The following is an 18272-nucleotide window of genomic DNA, read 5'->3' on the forward strand; positions in this document are numbered from 1 at the left end:
TCCACCAGAAGGTCAGGAATGGGGATGTTTGCCAATTTCGCAGTGTTCAGCACTATTCATGACTCATCAGACATTGATGCAGTCCGTGCTCAAATGCAACAAGATCTGGACAATATCCAGGCTTGGGCTGACAAATGGCAAGAAACGTTTACGCCACACAAATCCAGGCAATGATCATCACCAACAAGAAACAATCTAACCACCACTCCTTGGCATTCAATGCCGTTACCAACACTGAATCCCCACCATCAACGTCTTAGGGGGTTATCATTGACCAGAAACTCAACTGGACTTACCACATAAACAGTGGCTACAAGAGCAGGTCAGAGGCTGGCAATACTGCAGCAAGTAACTCACCTCCTGACTGCAAAGCCTGTCCCGCATCTACAAGGCACTAGTCAGGAGTGTGACGGAATACTCCCCACTTGCCTGGATGGGGGCAGCTCCAACAACACTCAAGAAGCTTGATACCATCCAGGACAAAGCAGCCCACTTGATTGGCACTATGTTCACAAGCATCCACTCCCTCCACCATCAATGCTCAGTCGCTACAGTGTGTATCATCTACAAGATGCAGAAATTCACCAAAGATCCTCAGACAGCACCTTCCAAATCCAGAACCACTTCCATCTCGAAGGACAAGGGCAGCAAATACATGGGAACAACACTACCTTCAAGTTCCCTCCAAGCCACTCACTATCCTGACTTAGAAATATACCACCATTCCTTCACTGTTGCTGGATCAAATCCAGGAATTCCCTCCCTCATGGTATTGTGGGTCTATCTATAACATATGGATTGCAATGGTTCAAGAAGGCAGCTCACCTTCTCCTGAACAATTATGGATTAGGAATAAATGCCGAGCCAGAGAAGCCCACATGCCGTGAATAAAATTTTAAAAGGTAGCAAAATAACTCCATGAAGGCTGGTATATCGTCAACACGTCACTCTTTATTTACACATGTATAGTACAAGGCACTGACACAGCTAGCAAAAGGCCGGGTCCTACAGTGAGCACATCCCCTGACTCTCTTCTTTTATATCTGTCAGCCAGGGCTCCCAGATTGGATCAGGTTAAGAACACTAATCAGGAATGTCTTAATTCTATGAGCTCCTCCTGGCTGACATTGCTCCAATCCCTGCAAGTAGTTATCTTTTAATCTATTTTAACGTTTTCTAAATTTGTCACTTTTTCAAAGACAAGCTTACATTAAATGCTAGAACATGGAACAAAAATAGTTAAAACACCTTTCACACCCACCAGTATAACTTCTGAAATCAGTAAAAAGGACCCCTTTCCCGCACTGCATTGATTTCCTACTCAAACTGAACTCTAAATTGCCCATTCTCTTCATGAAGCCATCAGTTAACATTGTGATCTGTGGCTCGGCTGTCTTTTCAGACAGTGTCTTCCAAATTGTAATAATTCACAGTTTAAAACAAATTTGCATCCTCTGCTGACTCTTTAAACAACTTCATATATCCTCCTGCCAGTGGAAATAATTCCTCCCTGCTTCTTTTATTCTTCATTCATTGCTCTTGAGAAGCTGCCTTCTTGAGTAGTTCACATCACGAAGATACACCCACAGTTTCTTTTTCCTGAGCTTTTTCATATAACTGAATGGCTGGCTGGGCAGTGAAGAATCATAGAGCATGGAAATAGACCCTTTGTTCCAACCAGTACACGCCGCATATAATCCCAAACTGAACTAGTCCCATCTGACTGCTTCTGACCCATATCCCTCCAAACTTTTCCTATTTGGGGGAATATTTATCCAAAAGTCATTTAAACATTGTAATTTTTATTCCACAAACGAACTATTCTCTGTGTAAAAAAATTTCCTCCCATGTCTTCTTTAAATCTCTCTCCTCTAACCTTAGTCTTGAAATCCCCCATCCAGGGAAAAGACAACTACCATTAACTCTATCTATAGCCCTTATTATTTTATAAACTTCTGTAAGGTCACCTCTCAACCTCCTATGCTCCAGTGAAAGGCCTATCCAGCCTTTCTCTATAATTTAAACCTTCCATACTGGCAACATCCTGGTAAATTTCAACAATGTTTGTATGAGTCTGGGACCATTTGTAGGCCAGGCTTTGCAAAGAAGGCAAATTTTGTGACAATCTCATGTTATTGACAAGATTAGTATTTTGTTTTTGAGATTTGGTTTATGAATTGGATTTGAATTATGAATTGGTAGGAATTGAACTCACACCTATGGCACACCAGACCCCAGTGCAGTCAGGGATGGTTTGCAATCAGGGGCACATTTTGTCATTGTGTATGGTCGCACAATGTCTGATGTGCGATAGGTTGATCAGAGTTCCTGTGCTGGGCAAAAGGGAAAGCTTAAACCCTGAAACAAAAAGCAGAAACTACAAAAAATATAAAAGAAATTTTTAAAAAACTAGATCTGAGTAAACATTTCTAATAAAATTAGTCAACCCTGCAGAGTATCGTGTACTTCCATTACCTCCTATATAGCAAGGTGCTTTTAAAACTAATTGCTTTCTTTATAGCTTCCCTTCCGGTAATGGCTATGGGTGATAAAGCAGTCTGTTGCCAGTGCTATGTCAAAGGCCGCTGCCAGACATCTGCCAGATGCAGGGGTCTGCCAATGTGTCTTCAGAGCAGTCCGTGGCATTACCTTTCCTCACATAAAGATTAGGAGCTTTTGGATGATTCATCTTTCAGTTTGCATCCGACTATTGGAAGAGCTGCTGTCAGCTGCTGCTGAGGTTAAGAGCTGACCAAGTCAGGAACTGGAAACATGAGGCTTGATTCTACCACCCTTGGCATAACTTATCACAACATTCATACATTCCGTCAACACACTTCAGTTGCAAACCCCTCTTGTCAATCCACAGCCTTGCTGTTCATTTCCCTGCATGCAGTTGGGGAAGTAATGAGGACCTTTCACTGAAAGATCAAACATGAAAATGACTCGCTGAGGAGCTCTGTGATTTGACAGCATTACTTGCAGCACTGAACAAAATACAGAGACTTCAATTTTAACAGGCACAATCCCTGTGGAAAAATGTGCTCTGAAAATATTCTTGGCCAAACTACAACGATTGATAGAAATTCAGCCATGCAGCATCTAGATATCCAGGTCTATATGAGGGAACGGGAAATGTGTGGTTCCAATGGTTCAGAAGCCTATCACCTCCACACTGAACCATCCCCAGGACTGCATTAGGGGATACTAGCTATGGGAAACATGGACAGTATTGTCTCCATTTTCAGACACACAGTCTATTAGCCTTGCAAATAACACCCACCATTAGAAAATAAAACCAGAGAGTTGGGCCAAAGTAACAAACCTGGTTATGGATCATTCATTTTCACTACCCTGATGAAAATGTCAGCTATCCAACAGTGTAAGGTATCTCTCTCAGTAATTGCTGCTGACAAGATGTTTTGTGAAACAAGTCAATAGGCTCTCAGGGGATTACTGTTATGATCCTTGCTGTAGAATTGCCCCAGTGCTTGCCAAGATTGGTGCTGCATCACCATTTATATGATCAACATGAAAATAGTTTATTTTACAGTCTTTATGATTGTGAGCAAAAGGCCAGTTAAAACCTGATTGTTTTATGAAGCTCAGCAGCGCTGTCAGATGGAGTTGCTGACTCAACACTGCAGCTCAGAGAATGGGTCACTGGTCCCAGGCTATCACCTAGTTTGACAAGCAACAGATTTTCAGATTCAGATCCCCCTTTAGATTTTCTCCGTATGAGGCAGTGTCCAGTGACATGGGTGAAATGTTGCCCAGACCCCGTGGATTCCTGGTTACAGAAAAAAAACCTGCAGCTGCCGGAATCCAAAATAGAAAAACTGGAGCCTGGAAAGCACAGTGAGCATCAGGAGGTGGAGACGCCAACGTTTCCGGTGTAACCCTTCTTCAGGATTCTTGGTTCTGGATGCCGACAGACAAATGCAGTTGCTGTCCAGAACAGACATTTTATCACAGGATGCAGGCTGTTATCAGATTTATGCTTTTGTATCCGGTAATAGTTCTGAAGGGAATGGCACTCATGTTACATTGGCTGCACCTAGTCTATTCATGTCACACACAGCCTTTGGTTGAAGATAGATGTTCTATCCCAATGTTCAGAGGGAGAAGGTCTATCAGCACAGTGGCTCAGTGCTTAGCTCTGCTGCCTCACAGCGTCAGAAACCCAGGTTCAATTTCCAACTTCGGGCATTCTTCTGTGTGGAGTTTGCACATTCTCCCTGTGTCTATGTGGGTTTCCTAAAGGCATGCAGGCTCGGTGGTTTGGACATGCTAAATTGCCTATAGTGTTCAGGGATTTGTAGGTTAGTGCATTTGTCAGGGGAAGTGTCGAATAATAGGTGGGGGAATGGGTCTGGGTGGGATACTCTTCAGAGGATCGGTTTGGACTTGTTGGGCCAAATGGCCTGTTTCCACACTGGAGGGATCCTTATGAGTACCAGCTCCCTTATGTCCTAGCAATTATTTCTGACCAATTGTCTTTGCACTTCTTGCTGTGGTGCAATACAGCTTCTTGTTATCTAATAACAGTTCCTCCTTTGTAGATACTTACGGTGATATCTATCACTAATCAATAGATACTTACATTGGTATCTATCACTCATCAATTGATACTTTCAGTGGTATCTATCACTAATCAATAGATACTTACATTGGTATCTATCACTCATCAATTGATACTTTCAGTGGTATCTATCACTAATCAATAGATACTTACATTGGTATCTATCACTCATCAATTGATACTTTCAGTGGTATCTATCACTAATCAATAGATACCTACATTGGTATCTATCACTCATCAATTGATACTTTCAGTGGTATCTATCACTAATCAATAGATACTTACATTGGTATCTATTACTCATCAATTGATACTTTCAGTGGTATCTATCACTAATCAATAGATAAGCCCAAGACAAAAGAAAAGAAATGGGTTGGTGGCAGTGGATAACATTCTCCAGCACCAGATATTGGCAGGAGTTAGCAATAGCACAAGGTACCAGCAGCAGTCATCTGGGAAAATATCATATCTACAACTCTATCACTTCATAAATTCTAGGAACAACAGCACAATCCAATAATGTTTAAATATAAGAAGATTGAATTTTTATATGACACAAAGCTGGGTGGAATGGTGAGCTGTGAGGAGGATGTGGAGAAGTTGCAGTGTAATTTGGACAGTGTACTGGCAAATGCATGGCAGATGCAGTGTAATGTGGACAAATGTCAGGTTATCCACTTTGGTAGCAAAAAAGGAAGGCAGATTATTATGTGGAAGGGTGTAAATTGAGAGAGGGGAATGTTCAATGAGACCTGGGTGTCTCTGTGCACCAGTCGCTGAAAGTAAGCATGCTGGCAAGAAGACAAACTACATGGCAGCTTTCATAGCAAGAGGTTTGAGTACAGGAACAAGGAGGTCTTGCTGCAGTTATACAGGGCTCTTGTTGAGGCCACACTTGGAATGTAATGTGCAGTTGTGGCCTCCTTATCTGAGGAAGGATGTGCTTGCTACAGACAGAATGCAGCAAAATTCCTGGGATGGCAGTATTGATGTATGAGGAGAGATTGAGTTAGTTGGGATTGTATTCACAGGCGGTTAGAACCATGAGGGAAGATCTCATAGAAACCTATAAACCTCTAACAGGACTAGACAGGTTAGAAGAAAGAAGGATTTTCCTGACGCTCAGGGAGTCCAGAACCTGGGTCATAGTTTAAAGATTTTGGGAAATCTTTTAGGATTGAGATGAGGAGAAATGTCTTCTGCCAGAGATGGTCAACCACCACAGAAAGTAGTTGAGTTCAAATTATTATGTGCTTTCAAGAAAGAGTTGATACACTGTCATGGCAAAAGAGATCAAAGGGAGGGGGGGGAGGGATTAGGGCATTGAGCTCTGTGATCAGCCCTGATCAAACTGAATGGTGCAGCAGGCTTGAAGGGCTGAATGGCCTACTCCTGCTTCTATCTTCTGTTTTTAATATTGGCAGCAATCGCAGATCTGGGACAGGAAGTTGTGAGTTTGCACTGCATGCTGAGACTTAAGGACATAATCGAGGCTGATAGACATAGAGTCAGAGAGGTCTACAGCACAGAATTTGGCCCTTCAGCCCATCGAGTCTGTGCCAGCCAAAAACAGCCACTGAAATATTCTATTTCCCAGCACTTTGCCCATAGCCATGTATGCCTTGGCATCACAAATGTACATCAGAAAACTTCTTAAATGTTATGACGGTTTCTATAAGCACAAAGAACAGTACACCACAGGAACAGGCCCTTCAGCCCTCCAACTCTGCGCTGACACATGTTGCCCTTCTGTACTAAAACTGTCTTCACTTACAGGATCCTTTCTATTCATGTATTACAGGCTGCGAGGTCCAGATTCCCACCACCCTCTGTGCACCATCCTCGAAAGTATTTTCCCTTGCCTCTGAACTTTGCACCCCTTACTGTAAATCTATGCCCTTGATCACTGATGCCTCTATCCAGGAAAAACATTTCTTCCTATCTACCCTGTCTATGTCCCTCAGAATTTTATCCATCTCAATCATGTTCTCCTCAGTCCCCTCTGCTCAAAGGAAAACAACTTATTTTCATAATTAAATCTCTCCAACCCAGACAACATCCTGGTAAATCTTCTCTGCACCCTCCCCAGTGCTTCCAAATGCCTCCTATAATGTGGATTCCAGAACAGCACACAATTCTCTAGCTGTGGCCAAACCAACATTTTATACAGCTCCAGCATCATCTCTGTACTCTTAAACTCAGTGCCTCAGCTAACTAAAGCAAATGTCTTTGTCCTGTCTTCTTTACCACTGTCGCTACCTGTTCCAGAATCATAAAGGACACGTACACTGAGGTCTGCATAATCCTTGGTGGTTCCAGGGTCCTACCATGCCTCATGCATCCCACGCCTTGTTTGTCCTGTCTGAGTGTATCACCTCATATTTATCTGGATTGAATTCCATTTGCATCTGACCAGCCTCTATAGTCCAGTTTGTTATTCTGGAAATGCAGTATTAGCTTTGAATCAAACTTTAAACTGAAGGATAGTCTACCCTCGGAGCTGATGTAAAAGAAAATCTCCAGAGGACTGTTTCATAGGAACACAGGGCAACTCAACCTGGGTATCTGACAGACATTTTATCTTTCAAACCCGATCAGCAAAAATAAGTCATTGTCCATTTATTGCTTATGGGAGCTTGTGAGTTGGCTGCCACTTCTCTCAGTTTTAACAACAGTGACCACACTTCAGCATGGTACTTAACTGGCTGTAAAATGCTTCAAGAGGGCCTGAGGGTATGAAAGATGCAGCGTAAAGGCAAATCTTTCTTTCTGTTAGTTAATAAGATCAGTGAGAGCTTTGTATTGTTAGAGAAGACAACTTGCAGTGTATTCAGAGGGTGAAAATGGGGTGAAAATACATACTGTAATGAAATCACCAGGAAAACCTTACGCTTTAATAACAGAATTCAATGTCCATGGGTCACCTTATAACTTGACAGCACCGAATCTCTGACTGTTTATTCTCTCGTTGCTGTGTAACATGCAGTATTTACTCTGTGTGTCGAGTTGCTGTTAACATGCAGTATTTACTCTGTGGGTCGAGTTGCTGTGTAACATGCAGTATTTACTCTGTGGGTCGAGTTGCTGTGTAACATGCAGTATTTACTCTGTGGGTCGAGTTGCTGTGTAACATGCAGTATTTACTCTGTGTGTCGAGTTGCTGTGTAACATGCAGTATTTACTCTGTGGGTCGAGTTGCTGTGTAACATGCAGTATTTACTCTGTGTGTCGAGTTGCTGTGTAACATGCAGTATTTACTCTGTGTGTCGAGTTGCTGTGTAACATGCAGTATTTACTCTGTGGGTCGAGTTGCTGTGTAACATGCAGTATTTACTCTGTGTGTCGAGTTGCTGTGTAACATGCAGTATTTACTCTGTGTGTCGAGTGGCTGTGTAACATGCAGTATTTAGTCTGTGTGTCGAGTTGCTGTGTAACATGCAGTATTTACTCTGTGGGTCGAGTTGCTGTGTAACATGCAGTATTTACTCTGTGTGTCGAGTTGCTGTGTAACATGCAGTATTTACTCTGTGTGTCGAGTTGCTGTGTAACATGACTGCCGTCAATCTCTGGTCAGCAACCTTGCACAATAAACTGAAAGATTTAAATTCAGACTGCAAGATCTCAATTAGCCTGATTCAGAGAAATAGACAGAAAAAAAGACTACTTTAAATCAACTTCTCCTATGGAACTGCAGATAAACTGATTGTGAAAAATACAGAGGACAGAAAAAAGGGCTCCACTGTAGTTTCGACTGTGGGTGCCATTGTGATACCAAAATGTCCACACATTTTCTGAGCGTTAGCAATGCACCCACGTGTAGACTCATTAACATTTTCACACACTATCACCAACAGAGATAATACCTGACTCCCTTGAAGTGGAGCTTATGTGCTTTCTTGTGCTGAGGAGTTTGCACATTCACCCCCTGACCAGGCCTCTGATGCCATTCACAGAGACACAATGATAGAATGTGCAGTGCCAGCATTGGAGTTGGTGGCTGTGAGTATGAAATTGTGTAATGGCATTTCTTTGTCATTGGTTTCTCATCCTGTCTCTCGCACTAACTGTTAACCAGGTGCCTGTTCCTGGATATCAGAAAAGGGTAGGATTGGGTCAGGGAACAGGGAATACCAAGAGGCGCATGCTTACACCATCTTGCAGCTTGTGGTCTGAAGAGGTTGTAGGATAAGCAGGAGGTGGGATGTGAGAAGGACAATTCCACAGGAATGTGCTATCATTCGGCACAGCTTCAAACACACTGCAGGCCACATTGCTGAAACCACGAAACTGTCTACTCTATGATCCATGCTCCCTCCACCACCCCACCCGCCAAGTGAAGTGCTGCCATTTCACATTATCGACCTTACCCTGTAAGAGAGAGGGCATTGAGCCAGTGATTATGGTGATGCCCCTACCACCGTTGAGTAGCTGGTACAGTGTGCCTGCTGCGAGATGTGTGTGTGAGGCCTGTAGTGGTGTTTAGTGTATGGGGAATGAGATGAGGCAATGAATTGTTGAATATGAGTCATGATTGGCAGAGGTTGGTGATAGGTGAGTGATGACAGTATCGTGAATGGAGCAGCCTGTGTGTATCTGTGTGTGTAAGTGTGTCTGTGTATGTATGTGTGTGTGTGTGTGTGTGTGTGTATATGTGTGTGTCTGTATGTATCTGTGTGTGTATGTGCGTGTGTATGTGTCTGTGTGTGTGTATGTGTCTGTGTATGTGTCTGTGTGTGTGTATGTGTGTGTGTATGTGGCTGTGTGTGTGTGTATGTGTCTGTGTGTGTATGTGGGTGTGCGTATGTGTCTGTGTGTGTGTCTGTGTGTGTATGTGTGTGTATGTGTCTGAGTGTGTGTATGTATCTGTGTGTGTGTATGTGCCTGTGTGTGTATGTGTGTCTGTGTGTGTGTATGTGTCTGTGTGTGTGTATGTGTGTATGTGTCTGTGTGTGTATGTGTGTGTATGTGTGTCTGTGTGTGCGTGTATGCGTCTGTGTGTGTGTATGTGTGTATATGTGTCTGTGTGTGTATGTGTCTGTGTGTATGTATGTGTCTGTGTGTGTATGTGTGTGTATGTGTCTGTGTGTATGTATGTGTCTGTGTGTGTATGTGTGTGTCTGTGTGTGTATGTGTCTGTGTGTATGTGTCTGTGTGCGTGCACGTGTGTGAATGTGTCTGTGTGTGTATGTCTGTGTGTGTGTATGTGTCTGTGTGTGTGTCTGTGTGTGTGTATGTGTGTCTGTGTGCGTGTATGTGTGTGAATGTGTCTGTGTGTGTATGTGTGTGTATGTTTGTGTGTATGTGTCTGTGTGTGCATGTGTGTATGTGTCTCTGTGTGTATATGTGCCTGTCTCTGTGTGTGTATGTGTGTGTATGTGTCTGTGTGTATGTATGTGTCTGTGTGTGTATGTGTGTGTCTGTGTGTGTATGTGTCTGTGTGTATGTGTCTGTGTGCGTGCACGTGTGTGAATGTGTCTGTGTGTGTATGTGTGTGTCTGTGTGTGTGTATGTGTCTGTGTGTGTGTCTGTGTGTGTGTATGTGTCTGTGTGCGTGCACGTGTGTGAATGTGTCTGTGTGTGTATGTGTGTGTATGTTTGTGTGTATGTGTCTGTGTGTGCATGTGTGTATGTGTCTCTGTGTGTATATGTGCCTGTCTCTGTGTGTGTATGTGTATGTGTGTGTCTGTGTGTATGTGTGTGTGTGTATGTGTCTGTGTCTGTGTGTGTATGTGTATGTGTCTGTGTGTATGTGTGTGTCTGTGTGTATGTGTCTGTGTATGTGTCTGTGTGTCTGTGTGTCTGTGTGTATGTGTGTGTGTGTGTGTGTGTGTGTGTGTCTGTGTCTGTGTGTGTGTGTGTGTGTGTGTGTGTGAGACCAACAGCTAATCTGTAGGAATATGGCCCATGTGAATGTGTACTCAATAACCTTGACCACTCCATGAGGACAATGAACGTTTGTGGAACTGCATCTGGATCCTCAGTGGAAACTGCAGGCATTGACCTCAGTGGTCATTTGCTGTCATTCCCTTGATAACTGTTAAATGGAAGGAAAGTCTATTCCGTGCTGAATGCCTGAGGGAAGTGGATATCCCTTCAGTTCCCTGCATGCACCCTCGTTTACTGAAGCAAGAACCTGAGGACAAACCCCCTCGACCATCGAGTCATTTCCACTCTTCCTTCACTTAGAAACCCTCACTGACCCAGTTTCAATCCCGACTGCATTTACAGGGTGCCTTCTGACTTGATGTTAGACAGGGGTTCCAGCTTTCAGTAAAGCTAGCTTTGTATGTCCCCCTGCCAACCCCTCACCTGCAGAGGCATGAAGCCACTGTGCAGCGCACTGAACGCTGTGCTGATTGTCACGATTGGCGACAACATTAGCATCCCCACAAACTGGTAAGAAGTGTTAATTGTGATGTTTATCTGATTACCAGCGAATTCTATATTGTTCCCAAGCAGAATTCTGTTACAATGACTCTTGGAGGAAAATGAGGATGAAATAAAAGTGGTGTTTTGATCTTGTCCCACCTTCTCTTCATTAATCTGAATCAATACACTGTCCTTGGTTTGTGAAAACTATTCTCGGTCTGTACACAGCCCTCCACTTATCCATAGATTTTCTGAGTCTGGTGCATGGTGGCACGGTGGCACAGTGGTTAGCACTGCTGCCTCACAGCGCCAGAGACCCGGGTTCAATTCCCGCCTCAGGCGACTGACATGTGTGGAGTTTGCACGTTCTCCCCGTGTCTGCGTGGGTTTCCTCCGGGTGCTCCGGTTTCCTCCCACAGTCCAAAGATGTGCAGGTCAGGTGAATTGGCCATGCTAAATTGCCTGTAGTGTTAGGTGCAGGGGTAAATGTAGGGGAATGGGTCTGGGTGGGTTGCGCTTCGGCGGGTCGGTGTGGACTTGTTGGGTCGAAGGGCCTGTTTCCACACTGTAAGTAATCTAATCTAATCACACATTCTCAGGGTGTTATCATTATTTTGAGTTTCCAATAGTTATTCTGGTTCTATACCTTGTACCCACTTTCCTATAGTCTCTCAGTCACAGACACTGATGTGCCACTTTCCAATGCTGAATGATAGGTAACAGCTGCATGCTCTTCTGGGCATTGACCCTCAAGTGGGAAATAAGTCTTCCCCATCATTGCCTCCTGTCGCTTTTCCAGTCTGCTGGATTTCCAATATTCACTGAGATTCCAAACTTCTAGACAGGGAGCTTCGGAGATAATAGCAACTGTCAGCTTTCCCTTTGGAATTCAACGCTAATTAGAACAGGCCAGACTCCTGCAGATAAAAATTGCAAGTATTTTCTTTTCTAAAATCAAGGTGGGTGAGGCGCAGCTTCACACAGAAACATAACCAGTTCTGAACTCAAAATGTTAACTCTGTTTTTCTCTCCACAGACACTGTCAGACCTGCACAATTCCTCCAGCATTCCCTGTGTTTGTTTCAGATTTCCAGCATCCACAATATTTCCCTGATTAATTGATCAGCTGATTGTGAATTGATGGCTCGTTTGGTATCTCATTCTCATTAAACTATCCTTAGTTGAGAAGGGATATAAAAGGAATTTGTGATCAACTGCTTTACCTAATTACATTCTGAACTGTCTAGTGCCCAACTTCAGCGTTACAGATCAAAACATCAAGAAAATCCTTTAACAGCTCAGTCTCGCAGTCTGGTGCAGTTTTAATGAGTTGTGCCCACATTGTGTTCTATCCCATTGTATCCTGTAAGAACAGTGGGCCATCTCCATAACTTATTAATCACCTATTGCCCCTTAACAGGTAAGCACTTGGCATTGTCCTCAAATTGCCATGTTCACATCATACAATAGTCTGTCAATGATATGTGCCCACTATGTCAATATACTACTGAAAAAAAATGCCAACATACTGTATATCCTTGATATGCCAATAGTAACCTATCCAGTCATTGCATTAATTTATTTTCAGAAAAATTAATTAAACACAACTTTGCTTTGTCCTGTTATACAGGAGTTAATGATACTATAATGTTGCAGCTACACCCTCAAGCCGTGCTCATGTGTAACAATACAGGGATCCCTAACTGAAGCTTGGAGATAGTGTCCTACTGGATGTTAATTTAGATGATTAGGATAATTTCTGAAGCACATTTGCATCAGACCAATCAATTCCAGGTATCAAGGGACAGGACATTGTTGGAATAAACTTAAGGTAAAGGGCCCCAGACGAGTTAAAAAAAAAGTGTGGCAGAAAGTCAGAGTTCAGAAGCCAAAATTGGGCTAACGAAGACTCAAGACTGAGGCCTCTTCCTCTTCCTGAATGTCATGGATATTCGAGATCAGGAAGTGAGTCAGGAAATCCACAATCTATGGTGCCTACTGATAACATTGATCTACGTGGTAGGGATCATGAAGACTCTTTGTATTAGAGGCTCTGGAGAAAAACACTTGAAGATGGGATCTCAGGATCAGTAGGCCGAACACATTAGCTTGACTGAAGTGAAAAACTTCCAGTGCCTGGAATTCATGGTGGCAGATTGTTTGGCAAATGGATTTGATTGGTCACAGCATTGCTATGACGAGTACACTTGTTAGATGATGACTGACAAATAAGTACTAAACTTATACAGTATAAATGTTGTCTTCTCTTTAAATCAGCATTTCTTTCAGCTTGACCAGTTGAGTGCAAGACAAAAAACTTCAACAAAATATGTGTTTCTTCAGCAATAACTGGATAGTAACAAGATGCAGGAGATGAAACAGATATTTGGAGTAACGAGAAAGGAGAAAATCAAGAAACCTCTTTCAAAGACAGTGGCCAAGAATAGAGAGAATTGTAAAGGTCGTGGGAAGAGAAGGAGAGGAAATGTAAGTGATGGTGATGGAACTTCCAAAAAAAAGGGTGGCAGGGTGGTTCAGTGATTAGCACTGCTGCCTTACAGCGCCAGGGTCGCAGGTTCGATTCCTCAGGTGACTGTGTGGAGTCTGCACATTCTCCCCGTGTCTGCGTGGGTTTCCTCCGGGTGCTCCAGTTTCCTCCCACACTCCAATGATGTGCAGGTTATGTAGGATAGCCATGGTTTCAGGAATGTGCAGGCTGTATGGTTTAGCCATGGGAAGTGTAGGGTTGAGCGGGGTGACTCTGAGTGGGATGCTCCATGGAGGATCGGTGTGGCTAAACGGCCTGTGTCCACGCTGTAGGGACTCTATAATTCTAAGGAGAAGAGCAGATGGAAAGTTGTGGTGGCGTTGGAAGAGGAGTGGGTGGCTCATGAGAAGATGACAAAGAGCAATCAAAATGTATTGTGGTAGTGCCAAGTAAAATAAGGAAAGTCACAGTAGAAGATGAAGATAATGGCTAAGGAACATTATGGGTTGAATAAGAGAAACTAGCTACAGCTTTCTCCCCGTGCCTGCGTGGATTTCCTCCGGGTGCTCCGGTTTCCTCCCACAGTCCAAAGATGTGCAGGTTAGGTGAATTGACCATGCTAAATTGCCCATAGTGTTAGGTATAGGGGAATGGGTCTGGGTGTGTTACTCTTCAGAGGGTCGGTGTGGACTTGTTGGGCCAAAGGGCCTGTTTCCACACTGTAAGGAATCTAATCTTTAAAAATTACTTGTCCTGTGGTTAAATTAAACACAGAATATTGCTTCAAAAATATTAGGCCAGTAAAACCTGAGGAAGTCAAGCAATGCAAAGTCAATTTGCATAAAGAAAAATTAGAATTTGCATTCACATTCCCTGAATTATTAAACCACCTGGGGCTTAAGTGAGGAAATTTAGTGGATAAGCAATTCAGAGGTCTAACATTACAAATTCAAACCTTGCTGCGACACCACTTGAGGTTAATTTAAAATATTAGGAAATATAAAGCTAATAAGTACAATTAAAAAGATCTTATAAATACACAACTGTTTTCAATAAGATCCTCAGATATGGAAACCAGCCATTCTATATAATCTGCAATCCAAAGTGAGCTAACAAGATCCTCAGTCAAATCAAGCCACCAGCTGCACAGAGAAGGTAAACCACAACTACCTCAGGAAGAATCGTAGAATTGAATCCCTACAGTTTGGAAACAGGCCATACGGCCCATAAAGTCCACACTGACTCTCCGAAGAGTAACCCATGGGCAATTATCATGGCCACTTCACCTGATCTGCACATCCTTTGTACTGTGGGATGAAACCGGACCACCCAGAGGAAACCTGCACAGATATGGAGAGAATGTGCAAACCCCACACAGGCAGTTGCCCAAGGCTGGAATCAAACTTGGGTCCTTGATGCTGTGGAGCAGCAGTGCTAGCCACTGAGCCACCATGCCAGCTGTCTGGGGAGATAAGGGATGGGCAAAAAGAATGCAGCCTTGCCAACAGCATCCACATCCTGAGAGTAAATTAAATTGCTCTGATGTTTGGGTTAATCTGCTAAGGCAAATGATAAAGGTATGGCATATGCAGGTCATTGCTGGGCTAGGGAATGAGGTGCAAACTTTTGATGATCCAAGTAACCTTTAATAAAAGAATTATAAAACTGGGTGACCAGACAGAGAGGAATTAAGAGGGACAAAGCAGAACTGTAGAAAGTAATGTAAGGTATATAAAACTATTGAAAGGGAACAAAGGTGTAAAAAAGGCAGAAAAATCTGTCACTACAAGCTGAGCTGTTTTAGGTTATTAGTCAGGCAATTGATTTTACCACTTGTCAACAGAATTGACTATTAATTGAACCTGCTTGCTACTAGCTTTGATAAGACAGCCTTCCATTCACCAAAAACATAGCCCCCATGACCCGAGGGGAACCGTGGAGATCAAAACGATTACCTGGAGAGTGTTGACTGGGAAGGATGGAATGGGTGGGAAGTCCATTATCTGTAGGTCGTGCACATGCTCGTTCATGACCACAGCGGGCAAGTAGACACGACGTGCTTTTGTGGGCCGATAGTGGTCACTGTAATCGTTGTAGAGAAACTGGTGCACAATTGCTGATTTCCCAACCCCCTGCGCTCCAAGGATTGCTATTTTGAAAGTTGTCACCATGCCGTTGCAGGACATGTGGTGTAGATGGCCGGCGGGCGTGCATATTCCAGGGACTGACGGTCAGATCATCGCGAGAACCATGGTCACATAGCTCCAATCAGTCTGCTCTTGAACAAAGGAAAGAAGCCATTAGGACCCATCCTTCAACACGCACGCACGCACAGATACACACTCACAGATACACATACACACAGATATACACACACACACCACACATATAGACACACACATTCAGACACACACATGTACACATAAATACACAAACACACAGACATACAGACTCATAAACACATACACATATGTACATGCACACACACACTCAGACAATACATGTACACACTCAGGCATTCACACTTGCACACTCAGACACACATTTGTACACAAAATACTCACAGATACGTACACATATATACTCATGCACATACACTCAGATGTATACACACACATATGCACATACACTCAGACATGAATACACACACAAATGCAGATACACTCAGACATGAATACACACACAAATGCAGATACACTCAGACATGTATACACACACAAATGCAGATACACTCAGACATGAATACACACACAAATGCAGATACACCCAGACATGAATACACACACAAATGAAGATACACTCAGACATGAATACACACACATGTGCACATACACTCAGACATGTATACACACACAAATGCAGATACACTCAGACATGAATACACACACAAATGCAGATACACCCAGACATGAATACACACACAAATGAAGATACACTCAGACATGAATACACACATGTGCACATACACTCAGACATGAATACACACACAAATGCAGATACACTCAGACATGAATACACACACAAATGCAGATACACTCAGACATGTATACACACACAAATGCAGATACACTCAGACATGAATACACACACAAATGCAGGTACACTCAGACATGAATACACACACAAATGAAGATACACTCAGACATGAATACACACACATGTGCACATACACTCAGACATGAATACACACACATGTGCACATACACTCAGACATGAATACACACACAAATGCAGATACACTCAGACATGAATACACACATATGAGCAGATACACTCAGACATGAATACACACATATGAGCAGATACACTCAGACATGTATACACACACATATGCACATACACTCAGACATGAATACACACACATGTGCAGATATACTCAGGCATGTATACACACACAAATGCAGATACACTCAGACATGAATACACACATATGAGCAGATACACTCAGACATGAATACACACATATGAGCAGATACACTCAGACATGAATACACACATATGAGCAGATACACTCAGACATGTATACACACACATATGCACATACACTCAGACATGAATACACACACATGTGCAGATATACTCAGGCATGTATACACACACAAATGCAGATACACTCAGACATGAATACACACACAAATGCAGATACACTCAGACATGAATACACACACATGTGCAGATACACTCAGGCATGTATACACACACAAATGCAGATACATGTAAAAACAGATATACACACTTAGACAGATACACACCACACACATAGACACACATACATGCATAGATACATAAACACAGACATACACACTCATACACACATATAGACACACACCCACTCAGAGAATAAATATACACACTCAGACATATACACTTGCACACTCAGACACATATGTGTACACACATATACACACAGATGGACACATATATACTCATGCACATACATTCAGACGTACACACACATGTATATACTCATGCACATATACTCAGACGTGAACACACACAGGCGCACAGTGTTCTTACACCTGCTTTTCAAATAAAAGTTATTTGGGTCATCACTGAGTAGCTGAACATTAGTTGTCATTGAATTGGAATGATAAAAAGAAATAAAACTTGACACTATAAAAGGCCATTTGGCCTACCATGCCTGTGCCAGCTGACAAGAGGCTAACCAGTCTAATCCTACCTTGTAGCTCGAAACCATTACTCTCAAATATACACACTGTACACATTTTTAAAAATGTTATTAGGGATTTTGTCTCTATTGTCTTTCAGGCAGCAAGTTCCAGATCTCAATCTCTCTCTGGGTGAAAATATTTCCCCCTGAATCCCATCAAACTGTCCTACTCCCAGTCTGTATCTATGAGTGGAATTGACACTATCCTCTGCATCAAAGAGTCAGTCTAGATGGCTGTATTGTCTGCCTAGAATTTCAATAGACAATAGGAGCAGGAGTAGGCCATTCTGCCCTTCAAGCCTGCACCACCATTCATTATGATCATCCTCAATCAGTATCCTGTTCCTGCCTTATCTCCATAACCCTTGATTCCAGTATCCTTGAGAGCTCTATCCAACTCTTTCTTAAACGAATCCAGAGACTGGGCCTCCACTGCCTTCTGGGGCAGAGCATTCCACACACCCACTACTCTCTGAGTGAAGAAGTTTCTCCTCATCTCTGTCCTAAATGGCCTACCCCTTATTTTTAAGCTGTGTCCTCTGGTTCAGGACTCACCCATCATCGGAAACATGTTTCCTGCCTCCAGAGTGTCCAATCCTTTAATAATCTAATATGTCTCAATCAGATCCCCTCTCAGTCTTCTAAACTCAAGGGTATACAAG

General features: G+C 42.9%; 1 protein-coding gene across 2 annotated transcripts in view; it reads right to left on the minus strand.

Annotated features, from left to right (window-relative positions):
* The window catches only part of rasl10b (RAS like family 10 member B), a 237726-nt gene that overhangs the window by 204976 nt on the left and 14478 nt on the right, over positions 1–18272 (minus strand). The window contains exon 2 of one of the 2 annotated variants that reach the window (XM_043718028.2): positions 15395–15712. In XM_043718028.2, coding sequence (XP_043573963.1) covers positions 15395–15625 — 231 coding nt within the window. In that variant the 5' untranslated portion in view covers positions 15626–15712. Of the gene's footprint in view, positions 1–15394; positions 15718–18272 lie in introns of both variants that reach the window. The other variant, XM_043718027.2, reaches the window with a different exon arrangement.

The sequence above is a fragment of the Chiloscyllium plagiosum genome, unplaced genomic scaffold (assembly GCF_037043375.1).
Source record: "Chiloscyllium plagiosum isolate Xiang-an unplaced genomic scaffold, Cpla_swu_hap1 HiC_scaffold_31, whole genome shotgun sequence".
NCBI lineage: Eukaryota > Metazoa > Chordata > Chondrichthyes > Orectolobiformes > Hemiscylliidae > Chiloscyllium > Chiloscyllium plagiosum.